Raw genomic sequence first — 20558 nt, forward strand, 5'->3', positions numbered from 1 at the left:
GTTCAGAATCATAAATATGTATTTAGCTTAAGTAAAATTTACTTGTGTTTTTTCTTCTCTTTTTTCCAAGGGTCCATATTCTTATGATGCAACATTTTGTTATTTGCATATGATGATTATAATAATGAAACGGTGGCAACCCAGGCCATGGTAGCAAAATGATTATGACAATGGTGGCAGTGGCAGTGGCAGCATCATCAATGGTTATGGTTTATATGACAAAGGGAAGAGTGGAAATGGATAAGGGGGGCTGCAAGCAGCTAGTAGCTATCAGGTATTCCATGATGGCAAAGCTGACGGATGCTGAGATCAAGTTTAGGTGATATGAATAACAAGCAGAGAATGAATCTGAGGTTTTACAAATCTAGATTTCAAGCTATGAACAGACTCTTGTAATTCTTCTTTCTTTTCTTTTTCAGTAAAATCTAAACGGGCATGTGAAGAAAAATAATTGCCATCACTAAAAGGCAGTCACATCAAGGCATGCAGGTAAATGATTCGAATGGCTACAACTATAGAATGGGGAAAAAAAAAAAAAGAACCTCCCAAACCAACATCGGCACTGTTATTTCCTAAGAGAAACAGGGCATCTCCAAGAGCAAGTGGTTGGACATCATGGCAATAAAGGAATTAAACATGGACACAACTTTATCAAAATGTTCGGCTTAGGCATTTCAAAATTGTTCATAGCCTCATGCCAACATAATTAAGCATGACTTTCACATAGTTCTTTGCTCTACATTTGACATAAATAAACAAGTTTCTCAGTACATAGATATCCAATCTAATCATCACATGGGACCACGAGTGTCCAAGAATGAATTCAAGTGCTGTCCTCTACTCACAAATTATGAAGCTGCGAACCGAATAGATGCCAATCCCGCACACATTATAGGCAGGTTATTCATCCATCTTTTTGGTTTGTTCGCATGTGTATGTATACAATCGTTTATGTACATGTCACCAAATTTTGAAAGCCATAGCCTTGTTTTTTCATGATGTGAAATTCTAGACTAAATTGGAAAACTTGGAGATATGCCTCAGTAAACAACAGGATTGTACATTGAGACTAAGAAAAAGTAAAGAATATTAAAAAGTGAAAATGCTAAACCTCCAGAGGTACAGCAGAATCGAGCCTCACACGATTTAGCCGGACGGTCCCAAGAATATACTCAGGCAACTCTTCCTCTTCTTTTGCCTGCAAGCACAGCAGCAATGATTAATATGATTGTTTGTTTTTCTACCCTTTGTTTTTGGGACAAGCGATATCTCATTGTTGATGACATGCATGCATTCTAGATCTTAGTTCCTTTTTTAGGGAAATTAGCCAGGCTGCTGACACAATCATCTATAGTAAGGTATAACTGTTACTTATCTGCTGCTTCCTTTCCCCACTTAAACCTACATGTGAATGCTATAAAATCAATTAGTAGAGTTAAGAAGTGATGCAAATGAAATCAACAGCACTGCTAGTTCAAAATCAATTGTAGTTTACATGCCACAATCACAAAAGATCAATTTTAAGTATTTACAGAAAGCAACAAGAGCTGCAGCAATACATTTATATTTTAAATGCAACATATGCACCATAGGAAGCAGTGAGCTAGAAAATTTCAAGAAGACACCTATAATTTCAAGACAATTCCAGCAAAATAACATCAGACTTAATCTGTTTACGGAGAAGGTTTTAGAGATAGGAAGTTGCAATAGATACTGCATCACAAGTTAAGGTTCATTGCGTGCTATAAAGTGCACAGAAGTTTATACCAGAAAGAAAACTTCTTGTTCGAGAAATAAATGCCACAAGGGAACAAACCTCTATCAGAATTGCAAGATCAACGACTAAGCTTGTGACATATCCAAGGACAAGGCCGATAACGCTCCTTGCTACAGAGGATGATCCGATGTCTACATCAATCTGCAGTATATATATTTATGCAACCATGAAATACATAAAGGAGCACAACTAGCAAAAATGAGTAAAAAAAGATCTAAATGGCTCATAGTCTTACCAAGCAATCAGGTCTGTAAGAAAATCTCAGCCATGTCAATTACTAACTAAATCATTTTGTGCTCTACATTCAATAGCATATGCATGAAATAGGTATAAGACATTCTTAGAAATAAATGTAAAAGTGTTATAATCACATTGACTGATGCTCCCAACAGAATTGGAAGTGGAACCATTGAACTAGCAAATATACATAACACTTTCTAGAACTAGCACCATGTACTAGTAAAACAAAATGTCAAACCACCTACATCATATGAGCTTCACATCATCGAAGTAAGAACTGAAATAATATAGGTTAAACTTATAACAAAAGAATTGTGATGGAAATAGGAGCAAATCTTGACTGACTTTTCTCATAATGATCATTTTATGTAAATGTGGTGATATCATTCTGCAGAATAATATTTCCACAACTTGAGCTCTTAAACCTTTCAGGTCATAAATGAGCAACCTGAAAATTCCACGACACCGTCAATTTTTCATTACAAATTAAAGACACATAATGCTGATTCCATAGTTTCTATTTTTTTTTTATTACTTATGGTATATTATAAAAATTACTTTCTGTTCTCATGCAGATAGAGAGTTATAAATTGTGGAGGTATGAGCTTATGGCTCAAAAACTGCACATGGCCAGCCAAAAAATCACTGTAGCATAGGTCATCAAATTGGATTTAAAATAGATCTACACTACTGACATAATTAACCAGCATTATTAAAGTAAAGGGAATTTCACATTTTTCCTTTTCCTTTCCCCTCAAAAAGTTATTAAAAGAAAAAAATCAATCTAAATACCATGTTTCTGAATAATAACGAACTTACAAGAAGTGCATTCTGACTATACTACGCTAATTATTGGACATAATGCAGTTTGCAGCCATGAATCGATGGGGGAAAAAGGAATATATATACTCCATAGAAAGCAGAGAAATGAAAGGAACAATTGTAGTCATATTTAACCAGTTTTTCTTTTAATATCCAGCAATTATTGATGACTGTTTTCTTTTAATTTCTCCTGTTGATGTTTTTTCTTCTTATTTGTCCCAAGAGCTGTAAATTGGGTGGCCCATGGATTGGCTAAGAAAGCCCTGCATTGTGAGTTCTTTAACTCAAACTTGTCAGCCCAAATGCTGTGGCTGAATGAGTTTATTGGCTTGTTATTTCTGTAATGGAATGAATCATTCTCCTTTCTTTGAAAAAAAAAACCCCAGTATTTCCACTCCAGTTTAGACAAATAATTGTTCATAAATATTAGAAACCAATCTATCATCTTAAATTCTGAAAATTACCAAAGTGATAATGTTTATTTCCATAGTATGAATATTGAAACCTTGAGAATAATAGTAAGCCTGCTGTGAGGAAGAGAATAAAGGAAAAGTATTACCTCCAGAAAATTATCTTGTCTGAGGTACTTGCAGGTTACAGCTTTCCCCAAAAGGCAAGCTTTTGTCCCAACTGCACGCTTGACCATCCAGTATCCCTGACAATGTTAAAGAGACATGAGCTCCCTAACATCAAAGGAAAACAGCAAAAAGACAGTGTTCCATGATCATGTACTTGAAGAGTGTTTGATACCTCAGTGATACTGGGAATTAGTTTAAATCTCGAATCCCGAAACATGTCTGTCCCATCAATAAATTTACCCAACAAAGAACTTTTGTTTACTGGCCTGTCTGCAGCATAGTACAGTACCATACTGTAGTTTGGTTTTGCTGGAATCTGAAACAGAAATATAACATACATATTATTCTGGAATCTGAAACAGAAATATAACATAAATATTATTGTTTAGAAGACAGATGAAACCTTCTAATACCTAGAAATATCTTAGTATGACATTAATCATATCTGTCAATGCCATTCGTCAAACAAACAAAGCATCCCGCTTCTCTAAAATTAGCATTATCATGAAGGATTTCACGGGGTACTTTGATTTTTTACTTTGTACTAATATAATATATTAGAGCTGGAGGCAATTGTTGCTACATAATAGTGGTGCTCACTCCTTTAAACAGAGGTAATTTGATTCTAAATGTTTTACCACAAGAACAGTTCTAAACAGGGATGAAAGAACAAGCATTCACGTAGCTGGCAACTGAAGTTCAGCCGAGCATATATGGAAGCCATGCCAAAGTAATATGGGGCACTCTGGACTTCAGATTATCAGTATTCATCAGCTGTAGGCCTCTTCAAAGGTCTGTGCAACTAGACATTACCGTGATCTAACATTTGAATGTGTGTTACTTTCCTTTCTGAAGAAAAATAAGCTAGAATCAAAGATTGAATTACACTCCTGCTTTATAAGCTATACCACACCCAATCCCGTCAATTGTTCAGTAATATGCAACAAGAATCAAAAATCAACTAAACTCAACTAAACCTTAACCCTGAGTTAATTGGAGGTGGCTATATGAATTCTTTCTCCATTCCAAGCGATTTTGGCTACATCTTTGGAAAGATGTGAAGTCACTAGTACTTTCTCTCCATGTTATTTTAGGTCTATACCTTCCTTCATTTACTTCATCTGCCTTAATATGGTCAACCTATCTAATCGAGGCATCAATAAGTCTACAGCTCACATGCTATACAATCTCAATCTATATTTTTTCAACTTGTATGTTGCTTTATAATCATAATGATGGTTCTATTATTACATACACAAATTTAGATTTCTGCTTAAAACAATCATTGTCCTTAAATATTCAGGCCACTCGATCCCGATATTCAATTCTCATTTCCATTTACAATTAGTGAAAAGTTTCAGGGTTAAAAGTTAAACGCAAATGAATGTCCCATAAAGAAATAAATTTAACAGTATTCTAAAATTTATATCATACAATTCAAAAAAAGAAGTCAGAAGTATTAATTTGTACTGCAGCTTACAACTGCATTCCCGTAAGAACAGCACCAAAACAATCCAAAATTATATTAGCTATTACAGTTGGGGCCATTTTTATTAAGCTGAATAATAAATTGTACGAGCTTTAGATTTTTAGCAATTGTAACCAATGGTCAGTTTCTTTCACTAAGATGAGCACCTTGCTGATGTGGTTTACTTTAATGATGTCCTTAAGCTGATAAGAAAAGTTTGTATATTGTGATGACATATAAATATTAAAAATCTGGGTAAGGAAAAGGATGATTAAATAAAATAAATAAAAATAACAAACAAACGCTCATACTTTCCTCACTTCACAATCAGATCTCAATTTTGGGCATGTCAATGCACCGATCCAAATCAACAAGGCACACGTAATAGAAAGAGAAACTAGAGGGTAGGTACAGTTGCTCGAAAAAATTCTGAAATTCTTATGAACCTAGCAATAAGCAGCTAAATTTAAAAAAAGAAATTTTCCTTTTTCTGTGTTAAACAATTATCTTGCACAACAACATGCCAATTGAAAGAGATTGAAATACATTGATCTATGTACCTGAAGATTAATGACAAGGATGAATGGAAGCTTTTTCCCCGCCTCTGTCTGAAATTTAAAAGGTACAATTAACGCATAAACAACTTCGCAGAGTATACAAAATGGCAATTAATAATGTCTAATCAGTGTAGTAAAAAACACTCGAGGTGCACATCTAGGCACCCAGGCAAGGCAAGGCATTTCTGGCGCTTCTATACCTTCCAGGCAAGAAGCTTTTTCACAGGCGCTCATTTGTTGCGCTTAAAGAGCAAATCATGATATGGAAAAACATCGCCCTTGGTGCTTGGGCTGAACCAAAATGCTTATTAAAAACACCAAACAGCAAATTTTCCAGATCAAATAAGAAATAAAAACAATTAGATACAGAGTAGAGATTGACCACTACTTCTAGAATTTAAAACAAAATAATGCTCAAACTGAAAACTCTGGGTTTACCTGCACTAGACACTTGGGATGCAGTGAAACTCTATCCATAGGACTATCAACTTTGAACCAATCAACGGCTATGAGCTTTAGAAGGGGATCACCGCCCATTACCTGCAAAAAGTTAAAAGTAAACCAATAACAATAGAAAATTCAGTCTGCGAAATAACCTCAGTTCTGCTAAAACTAGAAGAAAACAACCTCAATTGCATTTAATATGATATATTAATCAGCAAAGGATCATTTTCTGCTCTCCTATTTCACAGTGGTTAAACTACCAAATATCAAAGTATTAGGACAGAAAATATAAGGAATAACACTAGGCACTAGCAATTGTTCAAAAAGAAATTATAGATTCAAAGAAGAAAGCAGTTGTCAGGCCACACCACAGAAAATGAAGAAGTAGCAAAAGAGCTACAATGCAAAGAACATTGAGGCGCACTAGAAGAACCCATGAATTCTAAGCGCCAATTTCATTATTATCCATGATAAGTACCAATCAAATACAAAGACTTGCAGATTGGCTACCGGTCATGTAATCAATCAATCTGTACACTAAGAATTAATCAACCACCTTCCTAAGAAAATTATACACAATTGAAGAGAAAGTAAAAGCCACAATCTCCCGAACGACCCTACCTAACAAGAGCAAGGAGATATGAAATTATTGATGAATAATGCAATACTAAAATAGAGAAGTAAATTGAGGACAAGAGGATAAAAATACGAGAAAGGAGGTTAACTATTTCAGCTTCTTGTGAAAGTCAAAATAATAGTTAAAAGATCAAAAAATTGTCAAATTTCAAAAGCACAAAATGTAATAGTATACTTGTCAATGCACTGTAAGAAAGCAAGCAGTAAGATACTTCATTTGGATATCACATAAGATACAAAATGTGCTGGTAAAGAATTCTTTAGAGGAATAAACAACTTATAATTAAATAATACAGAGTATACCATAATTAAATGCTTAGATAGAAAAAGAAACCTTAGAGTTATCCTTTAGATAAGTTTTTCCTCTGATCATAAATCCATTGCCATTTGGGGAACTCCAACAACTCGAGTCCTTCTCATCCTTTCCTTTGGGTAGGGAACCATGGAATTGGCTTAGGTCAAAATTAATTGGAGTTACACTAGGATCCAATTCCTTATTTGCATCCAGAGCTGCAACCACAATCATTTAATACAGTATCAGATCGTAAAAAAGAAAACAAGAAATGTAATGTTACTAAGGGCTAACAACCAATGAAAAAATTGTAAATACCGGCCATGAACTTTCATTAATTTAAACAATCATAGCAATTCGCAGTTTCTCTCTCCCAGATATCAGGCTTCCAATCAATTTCGCTCTCTAACCAGGTTATCTTTTTACTCATTGTTATGTACTAAAAAGAAAAAAGTAGAAAATCATATCCCACAAAAAGAGGAACTGAACCAGTGACTACAATTGATTAATTCATGGTCACTATTTAAAAAACCATTAAATAATTGACTACAACTGAAAATATGCTCATGAAGTTAGATTTTATTGGTCACTGGCCTTTTAATTAAAGACCTAGTCCTACATAAGTGTTCTTTTCTTTCTTAACCATATGATTCTCACAACATGTCAGCGAACAATAAATGAAACATATGACAAAATACATAGACAGTATTTTATTCCTCAAAACCTATGCTTTGTTTATATTTCATTAAGGCAAACTATCTATTAAAAAGGTGTTCAAGTGCACAAGACTTTCTGCATTGGCGGGCTTTGGAGGGGTAAAATGTACAAGCCTTGCGCCTACACTGCTAGGAGGCTGTTTCTGTGGTTTGAACCCACAATATGATTGGAACACCAAAAAACAATGCAAGAGAAACAGTAAGATTAGAACGTTACAGACAGACATTGGGATGCATTGCATGAATAATATGAATTTTGCTATACAACATGAACAATTTAAACGAAATTCTTCACAAAATAACAGGGACAGAGAAAAGTGGGAAGCTCATGAACACTTGGGATGTAGTAATTGTAACTAACAAGAAGTATTACGAATATAGCCAATAAAAGTACATCGTGTATTTTATCAGTGTGACTTTTCATAAAGAATAGCATTTTTCAAATAATATTGAATTAAAATAAACAAGCAGAGAAAGGACCTGAAGTTCGTCTCAAAGCAAAGCTTGCAATGGCCCATGAAACATTCTTCAATTTCACTTTCTTTTCCTGTTCCATAAAGTGGCAGCTTCCATTTAAGAGTTAATTTTCTTTTAGGTTTCCATATGCAATGGAATGCCTTATTTATTGATGAAAAAAAAAATGCCTTGTTCAGACACCAAACCCTACATTATAGAAAAGAAACCCACTACAAGCACAACTCAAGAAAGTTGTACACAAATTCACTAATAGGACTTATTCTGAATGAAACTGAAAGAAAAAAGAAGAGAGAAAATAAAATAAAACCTCATTGGCTGGTTGACCTTCATCCTCACTCTCTTCTGATGATGATGAATCAGCAGAAATTGCATCATAGAACTCATCCTTCACTTCGGCATCCTCATATTCACTGCTGGAGGTGGAATCCTCAGAAATTTTTGAATGAACAACTTTAGTGGCATATTTAGATTTCAGTGCAGGGTTTGCTCCAATATATTCCTTCAAACCTGATTAACAATAAACCAAGAGTAAACAACTGCCTCTTCAATGAACATTTCACAAAAAGTTTCTACAACACAACTCGTAGGATTTACTTCAAATTTATCCAGAAGAAATAAAGTAGTTCTTGGACATTTGATGACCAGAAAGTATTTCAAGTATTTTGATACCCAAAATTTAAACGTTTCCTTTAGAAAATTGAACAATAAAATAAAAGCAAACTACCATGTCACCATCATACACCACCCAGAAATAATGTATGACCAGGGAGACACATTCTTGAATTCTATTGTCAAACTTCAAACCAATAATTGGTGCGATGAGAAAACTGCTCATAAATAGTTTCCTGTAACATATATTGGCAGGTGGGGCAGAGTGTATTTGACAAATCAATCTGCCCAGGGTGGACAAGCCACAGATTACTATGACTCGACCCACTACATTCTGTTTGTTACACAATAATGTGGAAAACAAATTCCACTTATTTGGGTCTGGAGAAAAGAAAAATTTTCCAACAAGTCCATTTTCAAGGAAATACACTGTTTCTGAAACATAATGTTTTTTTTTTTTTTTTTCCTGGAAATCATAAAGAGGAAAGAAACCTGTAAGAGAACCTTATAAATAAGTACACACGAGTACACCACACCAACTGCCACTATCACTAGTTGCTATTGATTGCCAACCACTGCCATTATTTACCATTTTTCATGTAATATTTCCCCTATAAATGAGAAAGAAAAATGTTCTTGAGGTCTACATTCTCTTTGGTCTTTGTTGAAAGTTGTATTTGTTTCACATCATTAAGTTACTAGGCTTTTATGGGCTTTTATGATGTATTTATGTGGATTGGGCACCCTCTTCCTTTGAGCTAGCTTCTGGGAATAAGTTCTATCCAAGCCATCATGGTATCATACTCGCACTTTTGTCTGCGATGATGGGTTTGGACCCGGCCCATTTTCATGTCATGCTAAACCTATTGTATTTGTCCCACATCACTAAGTTACTGGGCTTCTATGGTGTATATATGTGGATTGGACTCTCTTCTTTTGAGGTAGCTTTTGGGAATAAGTTATATCCAAGCCCATTTATCAATCTTTGTCATTGAAAAGAAATTAAGTTTGTACTCCACGCCCTAAACAATTATCTCAAATGGGTTTTTAGTGTTATAACCAAATGAAAATAATACTGAAAAAATTTTCCACAAGCAAAGTACTTCCATAACATGAATGCACTCCTAGTAGTCAAGCAACGATTATAATGAGGTCAAAAAAGATATTCATTTTATTAGATAAAATAATGGATGCCCTATTGGATGAGAGGATCTCCACATAATTTATCAAACAAGATAATATCATCAAATAATCAAAATGCGTTCTGTAAATGAGAAAAAAAAAACTATTTTATACAATGTAAAAAATTAATAATGAAAAGCAGATTTACAGCAAAGATTATATCAGTTGTTTCAGAATTTGTAGTCCCAAGGCCAAGCAATTAAATTAGTTGGCTGACCATTTCCTTTGCATGTGTCCAAAATTCAGAACTTCTAAATCTTTCTGATCAAACCACAAGCTATATTTGGGTCAGAGAATATACATTTGATGGTCTCAAAAGCAATGTGTTATTTGTTTAGACTGCAGATCAGCTTTATGTAATATGTAAAGTAAATAAGGTGAAGAAGAAATATTAAAACCAACCTGCCACTTGGGACAATAATGCATAAGGAATAGTCTTTTCAAACTTTGAGCAACGATTTGACTTCCATCTTAACCATCCTGCATGATGTATCTCTAACGTTTGTGTCAAAAGACATCTCATGGCCGTTGAACCCATGGGTGCATTTAAGTTTCTAATCTCCCAGGTAGAAGCTACAGGCCATGACAGAAAAGAGAAAAAAAGTGGGGCAAGTCAATTAAGGTTCACATATGCAGTTGAGAGCTTTCAACATGAAGCAAATTTGAAAGGAAGAAATACATCTGAGAGAATCATTTCAAGCATTAAACTAATGTATACATGATAGACACGAAAGCTTTCCAACCAATTTGATTACCATTGCAGACCCAGTTTTAAACATTTGGATCCTATTTTCGCTAAAAATATCTAAATCCTTGATAATGTTATATGAATGTGCACCAGTAAGTGGTAGAACAAGACAAATGCTTCAGATATTCTAGAATTTCTCCAATTTAGCATAAGGATCCTCTTACGATTAATTTTTGTACGTCGATATCCAGATCTTGGAGGCCGCTTCTTAAGTACTGCTGGAAATTGTAAGATTGCTACATAAATAAATGAAAACATCATGTCAGCTAACCACATAGGTGGCAACTTTAAATCTTGTAAATGAAAATCTTAGAAAAAAGGGAAAACAAAAACCAAAAGATGTCAGCAAAATATAAAGCAACTCAAGCAGATTAAAACATGCCTCGCATGATTTTGAACTATTTATCATTTTTCAGCAGTACAGCTCAATTAAAATTTATATTGCCCTATATCCAAGCCAAATATTATATTGGCCCATCAAACTATATCTGTCCTTTGGGTTCTCCCTCCATAAAGCATGTAGCAACCAACTGTAAGCAAATTAATCAATGCTGGGTTGCATCAGCAGTATCTTGGCCAAGTTCAGATACCCACATATCATTTCAAACTTAAGTATTTTATATGTCACTATCATTGATCAGTACTATCATTACCATAGCCTTAAAGCAGGAACACAAGGTTGGCAACAAAAAGTGAATCTGGTGCTGAGCTTGAGATAGGCAGTCTCAGCCAGCAAGAAACAAGGGAGAAAAAAAGAGCCAGTTCGAGGTCTCACGTTGCATGTAACTTGATGGCAAAAAATAACTATAAATTAAAAATGATAATCATATTTGCTTACTGTAAGTTCCATCCTGGCCATTAAACCATTGCCTAGAGAAAACAAAATCTCTTTTGGATTGCCACCTGTCAAAGACGATGTCAAATAAGTGAATGCAAATTAATTACACGAGAAACACAATGAAGTTATCCAACACATGATACATATAAGAAAATTTGTTTTCTTTTCTTAAATTTTAAATGTGGATGACCAAAACAAAGTTATAAGCTATGATATGCAAAAGATAGTAAAAATAAGCTATAATATGCAAAAGGTAGATTGGCATGGGCAATGAAAGGTAAATAAAGATATGATATACTTATTGTTTAAAAAAACAATGCATATCTGAATAGGATTGTGCAAGCAATTTTCCATGTATCCACTGCATAGTAGCTTAAGAGTAAAACATTGAATATCTAATGCATGCAATTATGACAATATAGCAACTCTAGAGACAAACACTGAGCTTGAGCAGCAAGCTAGCAAGTGCAAGTTCCAGGGCTTAACCAAATTATCCAACTGACCACAGCTTTTCACTAAATCTAAAGGAGTTGCTAGTCAAAAACCTATTTCTAAAACCAACTTGCTGTTGGTCATATACCCTCAAAATAGAGAGGCTGCATTCTGACACACTAGACCATTTAACAGATGCAAAGCTTAGGTAACAATGCATAGAAACTAGAATGTATATAAATATATAATTTGACTACTTCCAACAGATCTTATTCACAAGTTAGGCAGCAGAGTACACAAAAACAACTAAAAAGCAAGGCAGCAGAGTACACACAAACAACTGAATAAAATATAGTATTGATTTACCGAGTAAGATATTTGGGATCAAATGTCCCATAGACAACATCATAGTGTCCATCATAGGAATCTAAAAGTTCCAAGTCACCTGTCAAAGTATCCCACCTGTACAAGTCAGATGTTAAGAATTACTAGAAACTCTAAATGTAAGAACAATGCGATAGAGCTCTAGAATACTAATCAAGTAACTTACTCATATCTTTGATGCCGATCAACATTTAAAATGACTTCAAAAACAGTATCAGCACTGGCATCAATAACACCAACAGCCTTTACGAGAATACCTTTACCGTTCTACACAGAGTACAGATTCATCAGACCATAAATTGAGGCTTTTCATGAAGTTCATGAAAGTTCCATTCTTCAGTTCAGTTGAAAACAAAATCATAAAATTTTAACGTTACGGATAAGATATAAGAAGCATCAGAGATAATCATGAAAAGGAACAAAAACATTTCACAGACAAACAGACACATAAGCAGCCTTGTACAAATTATAGCAAAGACAGCATACCTTCTCAACCTAATAATGAACTGTGAATGCCAAATTTCAAGAAATCGCCTGAATGACTCAGCAGCATTAAGCTTTTCTTTCCTTTTTTGAAGTGTAGCAGCAGCATTCAATTGGCATGATAATTCTTTCACTCTTTTACAGGAAAGATATTTTAATTGAGAAAGGAGATCACAACTTGGGGATAATGTATCTGATGTTTTTAGGCAACAAGAAAAGATACAAAAGTGCTGTAGGTTCTTATGTTATTTTTTCTACACCATTGAATATATATTTATAATATTTTAGAACCGGTAGAGGTACAAATGTAACCCTAAAAAGTCGAAAATAACGTAATTAACTCCTAAAACTAAGCCAATATGTAGCTGTCAACAGTATCTTTGTAATCTGATCAACATGCAAGAACAAACAGGCAAGCCAGACAATTAAAAGGAAACAAACCTCTAGCCATGCTAAATAATACATCATGATTCTCCTTTGAAATGCGATAACTTTGAGAAACAGGATTCCGACATAATTTGGTGCATCAATACAAAACTTTTTTGATAAAAAGCAAGTCACATATATTCTTTCATCAACAAAGAATCATTTCTATCAGGTCATGCAAATATGATACAGAAGTGCTCCGACAGGTACCTCTTTCATTAATATTTAAACAGAATTCAAAACCAAATAGATTCTTCCAAACTTATTCAAGTAATTGATAATTTGTAAATTTTATAAACAGAGAAATAAAAGAAGAGTACGCCATAGAAACAGCGATTTTGTATAAGAAATCATTTTTTTAGTCAAAGCGATGGCAGGATGACTAGCATTTTCCATTATGCACTCCTCATTCTAAACTAGCATTAAGGTCAGAATGCAGTAAAGCATATTCTAAGCCTTCATTTCTTTTAATGAATTAATGGATATTGATATGCACAGTATGATTCCCTTGAATTTCTTGATGAGACATCATCCAAAAATGTTGAGTCAAATGACATATTAAATAAATCTCCTGAAAATAAACTATATTGACAAATACCTTGGAATCAGACACATCCTCAAAGATTCGAACACCTGAAACCATCAGGAACAAAAGAAATTTAGAAGTGGCAAATAAATTGGTTTTCTTCACTGTTTTCCCATGCTATCATGCTAGATAGGAACATGATATTAAAAATTATTATGCAATCAATAGTCAAGCTCTAATGGAAAAATTCTACAGTATGTTCTAGCAGGACAGTAATAACTATTCCAACTAATAGAGACTATTAACCATGAGAAAGGACAATTTACGATTTATGGTATTGCCCTGAATTAACTCCTCTTTTTCAAATTCATTAGCCTCTTAGTGTCATTGCCCTCCAGTTAGTAAGCAAGTACTGTACATATATAACTGTGAATTAGTTGACTAAATGCCAATCTTCCCCAGACCTATCTTTTCATGGCTCCTCTCTGCTGTAGCTTGGAGATCTTTCATATAAGCTTCTACCGAGCAACAATAACTTAAACAATCAATCAATAGTTTCTTCCAAACTCGAAAAAAAATTACCATAAAAGTCCTTTGTTATTTTCCAACTTACAATCATAATCTGTAATTTGGGAATGAGCACGAGGTGCAAAATTAGCTTCTATTATGGCCATTTTAGAAGCCTTTACTAAGCAACAGTATTTTAAACAAACATTCAATACTTTTTAAGAGGTGAAAAATTGGCTTCTAATTTGCCAGTTTAGAAGGCTTTGTCAATTGAAAGATGGACCTAGTATGCTCTTCATAGTTTTACTTTTCTCAGTTAACATTGCATGTGATGAGATAAATTTAATGGTCTGGCCATGGTGGATGCAATGGTTGAAGCATGGGCTAAAATTGGTCATTTGATTCGTTTACAAAGTATAGGACATGATTGCAAATTTTGAAAAAAAAAAAATCAGGATCTGTTTATTGATTGACCCTAGAAAAGTCATTTTCTAAAAGGCAACAAGTCAATGTAAACCATCTCGGGAATGGCATACGAGAATCAAAGGACATCCAAATGCTAATATAGATATTTATCACATTTAAGAACATCAACAATATAAAATTTTTTCATTCAAATAAAACATAAGTACAACGAGAAAGAGAGAAAGGAAGGGCTTTTAGGAACATAATAAAACTAGATGAAGTGGATATGGATACTTTCCAGCAGTTAAAGTTGACAGGCTATATTTTGATATAAATTAGCTAACACTAACAGACAAGTACCATTTATTGTGCGAACACATTTCCATTCATGCGCTTCAATTGCATCTCCAACTTCCCCCTCATAATATCTGTCTGACCTGGCATTAGAATGCAAATCTGAGTATTGACGCAAAAGCCTCTCTGGACCTGTCAAAAATAAAAGAAGAAACTGAAGTAACACGAACAAATATTTATTGACAGAGTTTCAAATTAATGTTTAACACATACAGCAGCACATGTTAAAAGATATTTGCAAAAGGTAATTTATATATCCATATCCATCTTGGCTTGAGGTGTGTACACCTTTTGGGTTAAGAGTCCTCACTTGATAACATCTCTAAAATACCCCTAATAATTTATGAACTGAGATATTCTAATCAGTACATACTACATAATAAATAAGAAAAAGAAAGAAATTAAAACAAAATATTTAAGAGGCTATTAAATTATTTCATACAACATGGGTCTCATATAGCATCGTATTTCGGCAGTTTCTTAATCTCTTATATCTTATTGGATAAGTATTAAAACTTATAAAATTAACAAAAAATATAGACTACAATTGGATAGTTCATTAGCACAGCAAGAAATGAACTTTATTAACACGATGAAGATATAACACATGGAAAAAGAAGAAGGGGTAATAACAGTTACGAAGTATTGTAAAATGTAAAGATGCTCCTCTCTGCCCTAGAAAGTCCCAGCAGAAACAACCGCTTTTTAGTGTGTAACAGAAATCCTCTGCTGTGCCAGAACTCAGAAATGTCGCTCAGAGAGAAATAAGCCCTATGACTGTTTAATTTATTAACCTTTTCATTGGGTGACTTGAGTATGATTGTTAATTTAATGGTTAAAAGCTCAATCTCTGCAATTTCGTCCTTTATTTTCTCCATTTTCACAATAGAAAAAAAGACTGGTACAGATAGTATAATGGCTCCGTCTTTGTTATAAATATGATTCGTGTGGCATGATGGAACTGTATTCCTTAAGAAACATGCATCCCCCTTGAAAGTTCCCTTGCATGCTTACATGCAAATCCAACTTACTCCAGACACGTCCACAAATCTGAACTTATTTACTCTAAAAACATGAACAAAAAAGCTACATGCAGAGACTGCAGTGTACACCTATTACAAATTTTCAAGAACAAAGTAAAATGCAACATATCATCACGGTGCATCTAAAATTTTGATTCTTAATGTTCAGGAGATATTTCATTGTATAATGAGTTAATGGACATTAAAAATTTCAGACGAATATACCACCTCACCTTGCCCTATTCTTATAAGCTTTTTCAATCCATGAGCATATCGCCTAATTCTGGGTCGATGTCCTTCTAGATTGATCCTTCCCCAAGAAATAAAAAGATGTAATCAATTATAAGTCAGCCAAAATATCATTTATCAGGGCACGCAGAAAAATCAAATCAATCTAGACCTAGAAATATTAATAAGAAATGAAATAATGAGTACTGCAACTGACTCGCTCACAATCTGCAATTTCAAAGATATAAAGAAATTCAAGTAATGCAGAGATTAGTCATAAGCAACCATGGGTTGTCCAGATGTATGGAAGACTTTCATACATTTGATTAGTTCCCTTAGCTTCCAGTGAAAATAAATAATCTCACATGTGGAGAGAATTTAAATCCATGTTCTTAAACAGCAGATAAACCAAAAAGCGGTACTGGTTTTCCCAACCCCAGGTTTACCTTATATATTGATTATAAATTCAAAAAGATAAAATAAAATAAAATAAAATAAAATAAAGCAGCAAATCCAAGTCAAATAATATAAAAGAATTGATAATAACAGCCTCTTTAAAGTAAGAGTAAATCCACTGTCACTCCAAAAACAGAAAAACATTTTAGAAGTACAAAAATGCACAAGAGACTGCATTCTGTTAAAACAGCTAGATAACCTTTGCAAACAACAGAAAATATGTCATGAACTTAATTTGCAAAATCTTTATTTTGTTTTATTCTAATTGATTAAGATCAGTATTGTTTTCATATGGATTCTCCAAAACCTCAAGGAAATGGTTGTATTATGATACTAAATTTTTCTAAGCAAGCTAATAAGACAAACTCTACTAGATTTATACAGCATAATACACACAAATGGCATACATACTCAGTCTCCATGTTCAGCTTGTTTCTGGTACTACTGCCTCTTGAGAGCTCATATTCAGCCTGTCAAAAGAAGAATGCTAAAGTGATAAGTTTTGGTGAGTCCAACATAAAATTCCATTAAGCATTACTTCCAAAACATAAAAGAAGGCCAAGAGAATACCAAAATATTTTAACTTTCAAGACAAAATTAACAAATTATTCAGCAATGTTGACTGCAGGATTAAAGAAAAGCTTAGCATGTGATACACCGGATGAGGCAATGGTAACTGACACGACCAATACATTCTACAAAATTTTAGCACTAGACCATGTTATTGACAGTGTTCAGTGAAATATACCTGTTGCTTTGCATGATCAAATGCCTCCATCCATTCTCGAGCTTCTCCAGCTGTAGCACAAGCAATCTTGACGAAGAAACAAGGATTTAGTTATATTTTGTTTTTCATGAGGAAGAGTTTTCATTTTTCTTTTTGGGAGATTTTATACGTAGAAACAGAAGAACATATAAACTACAAGAATAGGATAAGCTATCTTCCCAAAGATGAAAGAAGAGAACAAAAAGGAAAAATAGACAAAACTCCAGAAAATATTTAATAAGAAAACTGGCAGAAATGCAGGAAAACCTTTGAAGGAATTTGAATTACTTGGTATATTCGGTCCAAATCAAAGATTCAATAAGCAATCTCAAAGAACATGTGCAAAAGAGGAAACATACAATAATAGCAGGATCTGCACGTAATGCTATTTCAAGTGTAAGCATGCACCACATAATTAGGACAATGTTTATGCAAATACTTATGGAAGGTCCTTTCCTCATTTCTTTCCCTGATCACTGAAGAGTTCTTTCATTTGAATACAACAGCTCCTAAAAACTCTCTCTTCCCATGGTCGATGTCCAGTCTCCCAAGACGGCCTTTTAATTTTTAAATATTAAGGTCTTTAACTTCTATTCATCAACTTCTTTCATGTGGGATACTACCAAATGCGAAATGTGGTTTAATAACACGAGCAGATTCTAATAGTGTAAAAGTTCAAATTGCACTAGAACAATGCAGCAAGACAAAAACAGGTACAATTTACAGCATGAACAAGCCAAAAATAATTGAAATGTGACATCCCCTAAACTAGAACATCATGATCAAGTGCTAGTATTTCTTAAACCACAGTAAGATTTGCAGAGTGAATAGTGGTGAGCTACAGCTTACTTCTCCCTTTTTTGTCTCATCCAGTCTACTATAAAACCGCAAGACATACAGATCCTACAAAAATTCAAGAGAAAAAGTTAAGATTGGAGATGGCGAAAAGGAACTGATGGGAAGCTACTTGTCATCAGGATTACTTTAAGAGCTAAAGAAAAGGACTCGTCATGCAATAGAAGAAAGCATCAAATCTAACATCTGAGAGTACAAGAGCCCCAAAAAAGAACAGATATTAAAGATAGAACAATTAGATTAACAGAGGCCGCACCCCTTCATTGACCTTTCGACGCCCTAGCTCCTCCACCATAAGTGTAGGCCCTGCGACACCCCTCCTAATAGGTTTCTGGATAAGAAAAAGTTAAGCATCAAGTGTAAATATCTAATTAAGCACTTGGAAATTGGAACATAGCTAGGCTAGAATAATGAATAAAACATTGGCTATTAGAACTTGGGCACAATCGTATAACACTGAAAACATGTTCATTTTAAAACAGAAACAGACTAATATACATATATATATATATATAACAAGCATAATTCTATCATCCATGAAATAGTAGACTAATGGCGTTCTATCACTAATCCCCTTAACAATTAATGTACTTTCAGCTCTCTTAATGCAATTGCCAATTTCAATATATCAAAACCCAATGGAGTTGTACAGCAAGATTCGTTTCCTCAGTGAAATAACTAACGTGTGCAGTAAATTAACAAAAGTTGATCATATACTCAAATATGAATTTAAAAATTAAGTTTGACAGACAGCTACAAAATGTTTTCTTGAATTTACTCTCACTCCAGAATGAAGAAACAAAATGAAAATTCCAATGACGCTTGAACTCGATGCAGCTCCATTTTCAGCTTACAAATTAAACCATTTAATTATGCAAATGAAAAAAGTGAGAGAAAAGAGCTTACAATGCCAGGATTCTCGTGAGGATCACGCTTATACATTTCCACATATTTGCCTCTGATAAAGAGAAAACGAAGATGACAAAACTCATGTCCTATTGAATTCGTTCCTAAATGATATACCCATCCAAAATACTCCAACGTTTTTTTCTCTTTCTCTTTCTCTTTCTCTTTCCCTTTACCAATAATTCCACTTTTATTGTTATTATTATAATTATTATTCCCATTGCTACTACTTCCGCTGCTACTATCAGAGCCGCCACCTCTACTCTCCGATCTCTCACCTCCACCCTTCTTCACCGTCACCTCCGTCGTCGTCGTCGTCGCTGCGGCCGTCGTCGATGATTCCATGCCTTCTCTTTCTCAGGCTTTAGAACAATAACGGCTCAAAATCAAAATCGGAGACTCATGAAAGAGATAAATGCGATCGGGAGAGAAGAGGCGTTCCTTTAATTTTTTCTGATATAGCGCCTTGTTTTCGTGTTTTTGCAGTGTTAACGGCTTCTTGTTCTTGCTGTTACCTGGTTTGGTTTTTTTAAAAAAAATATCTTTATTTGTCTAATTAAATTACAACTGTGCGTGATTAAAGATTAACAGAAAGATTAATTAATAATTAAGCGATAAGAAGGTTAGATTACAGTTTGTTTGTCTGACAGGTAGGGTCCACGAAAGAGTTAATATTTAGGTGGGTCCAAGTAACTGCCTAATAGTCAACATAATGGAACAGTGTGTGTGGTCTTTCTTTTGAATTTCGCCTTTGATTTTGACAGCGCGTTTTTGGATATTTTCCTATTTTTAATTTTATGTTGAAAATTTTATTTTAGGACAAATTCATGCAATGACTTACCCTTTAGCTAATTCATAAACCTTTTTCTATTTAATTTAGACGTTAATTAAAAATAAAATACTGATTTATCTCATCTGTAAAATTTTAAAAAATATAGAGTTTCGATCTTTTCATTCGTGATCTATGGTTATTAATTAAAATTCATTATGATTATCGTTTAATATAATTTTTTTCTTTTGCCATTTATAAGAATTAGAATTTAATTTGCACCCGGATTAAGAAATATAAAATTTTAATTAATATTATTAAACTTTATCATTATTTTTTAAAAATATCTATCACTATTAAACTTTCTATAAAAATTATAATTTTAAAATATAAAAAATAAAAATTAATTGTATACGATTTATATCAATCAATAAATGATATTTTTAATTATTACTTACTAAACAAATAAATAAAATAAATTATAATTTTAGACAATACCTAAAAGAAACTATTCTTTTTTGAGACAAAAGTAGGAACCCAAAAAATTAATATTTAATACCTAAAAGAATGTGATCAAAGGAGAAAAAGTCTTGTTCTATTAATTTATTAGTTTTAATAGAAAGCGGTCGTTAGAAAAAAATTTACCAAGTCAAGA

General features: G+C 33.6%; 1 protein-coding gene across 1 annotated transcript; it reads right to left on the reverse strand.

The window, feature by feature from the left end:
• Positions 1–647: 647 nt before the first annotated feature.
• LOC8262848 (protein ENHANCED DISEASE RESISTANCE 2-like) lies at positions 648–19673 on the reverse strand. The gene is made up of 22 exons (XM_002523490.4): positions 19135–19673; positions 18485–18559; positions 18223–18276; positions 17356–17421; positions 17019–17077; positions 16157–16233; positions 14908–15033; positions 13708–13742; positions 12367–12467; positions 12183–12278; positions 11385–11449; positions 10711–10782; positions 10201–10371; positions 8315–8514; positions 8011–8077; positions 6857–7032; positions 5881–5982; positions 5446–5493; positions 3590–3733; positions 3399–3494; positions 1817–1918; positions 648–1198 (listed from the first exon to the last, which is right to left on the reverse strand). The coding sequence occupies exons 1-22, from the start codon at positions 19477–19479 to the stop codon at positions 1106–1108; spliced, it is 2370 nt and encodes a 789-aa protein (XP_002523536.1). The 5' UTR covers positions 19480–19673; the 3' UTR covers positions 648–1105.
• Positions 19674–20558: the final 885 nt, after the last annotated feature.

This window comes from Ricinus communis, chromosome 3, assembly GCF_019578655.1.
Source record: "Ricinus communis isolate WT05 ecotype wild-type chromosome 3, ASM1957865v1, whole genome shotgun sequence".
Lineage (NCBI taxonomy): Eukaryota > Viridiplantae > Streptophyta > Magnoliopsida > Malpighiales > Euphorbiaceae > Ricinus > Ricinus communis.

Excerpts from the sequence above, each read along its gene's own strand:
- LOC8262848 (XM_002523490.4), bottom strand. The coding sequence starts at position 19,479 with ATGGAATCATCGACGACGGCCGCAGCGACGACGACGACGACGGAGGTG. Across the intron at positions 12,279-12,366 it reads GATCGGCATCAAAGATATGA|GTGGGATACTTTGACAGGTG; the intron begins GTAAGTTACTTG and ends TGACTTGTACAG. Across the intron at positions 3,495-3,589 it reads TAATTCCCAGTATCACTGAG|GGATACTGGATGGTCAAGCG; the intron begins GTATCAAACACT and ends TAACATTGTCAG.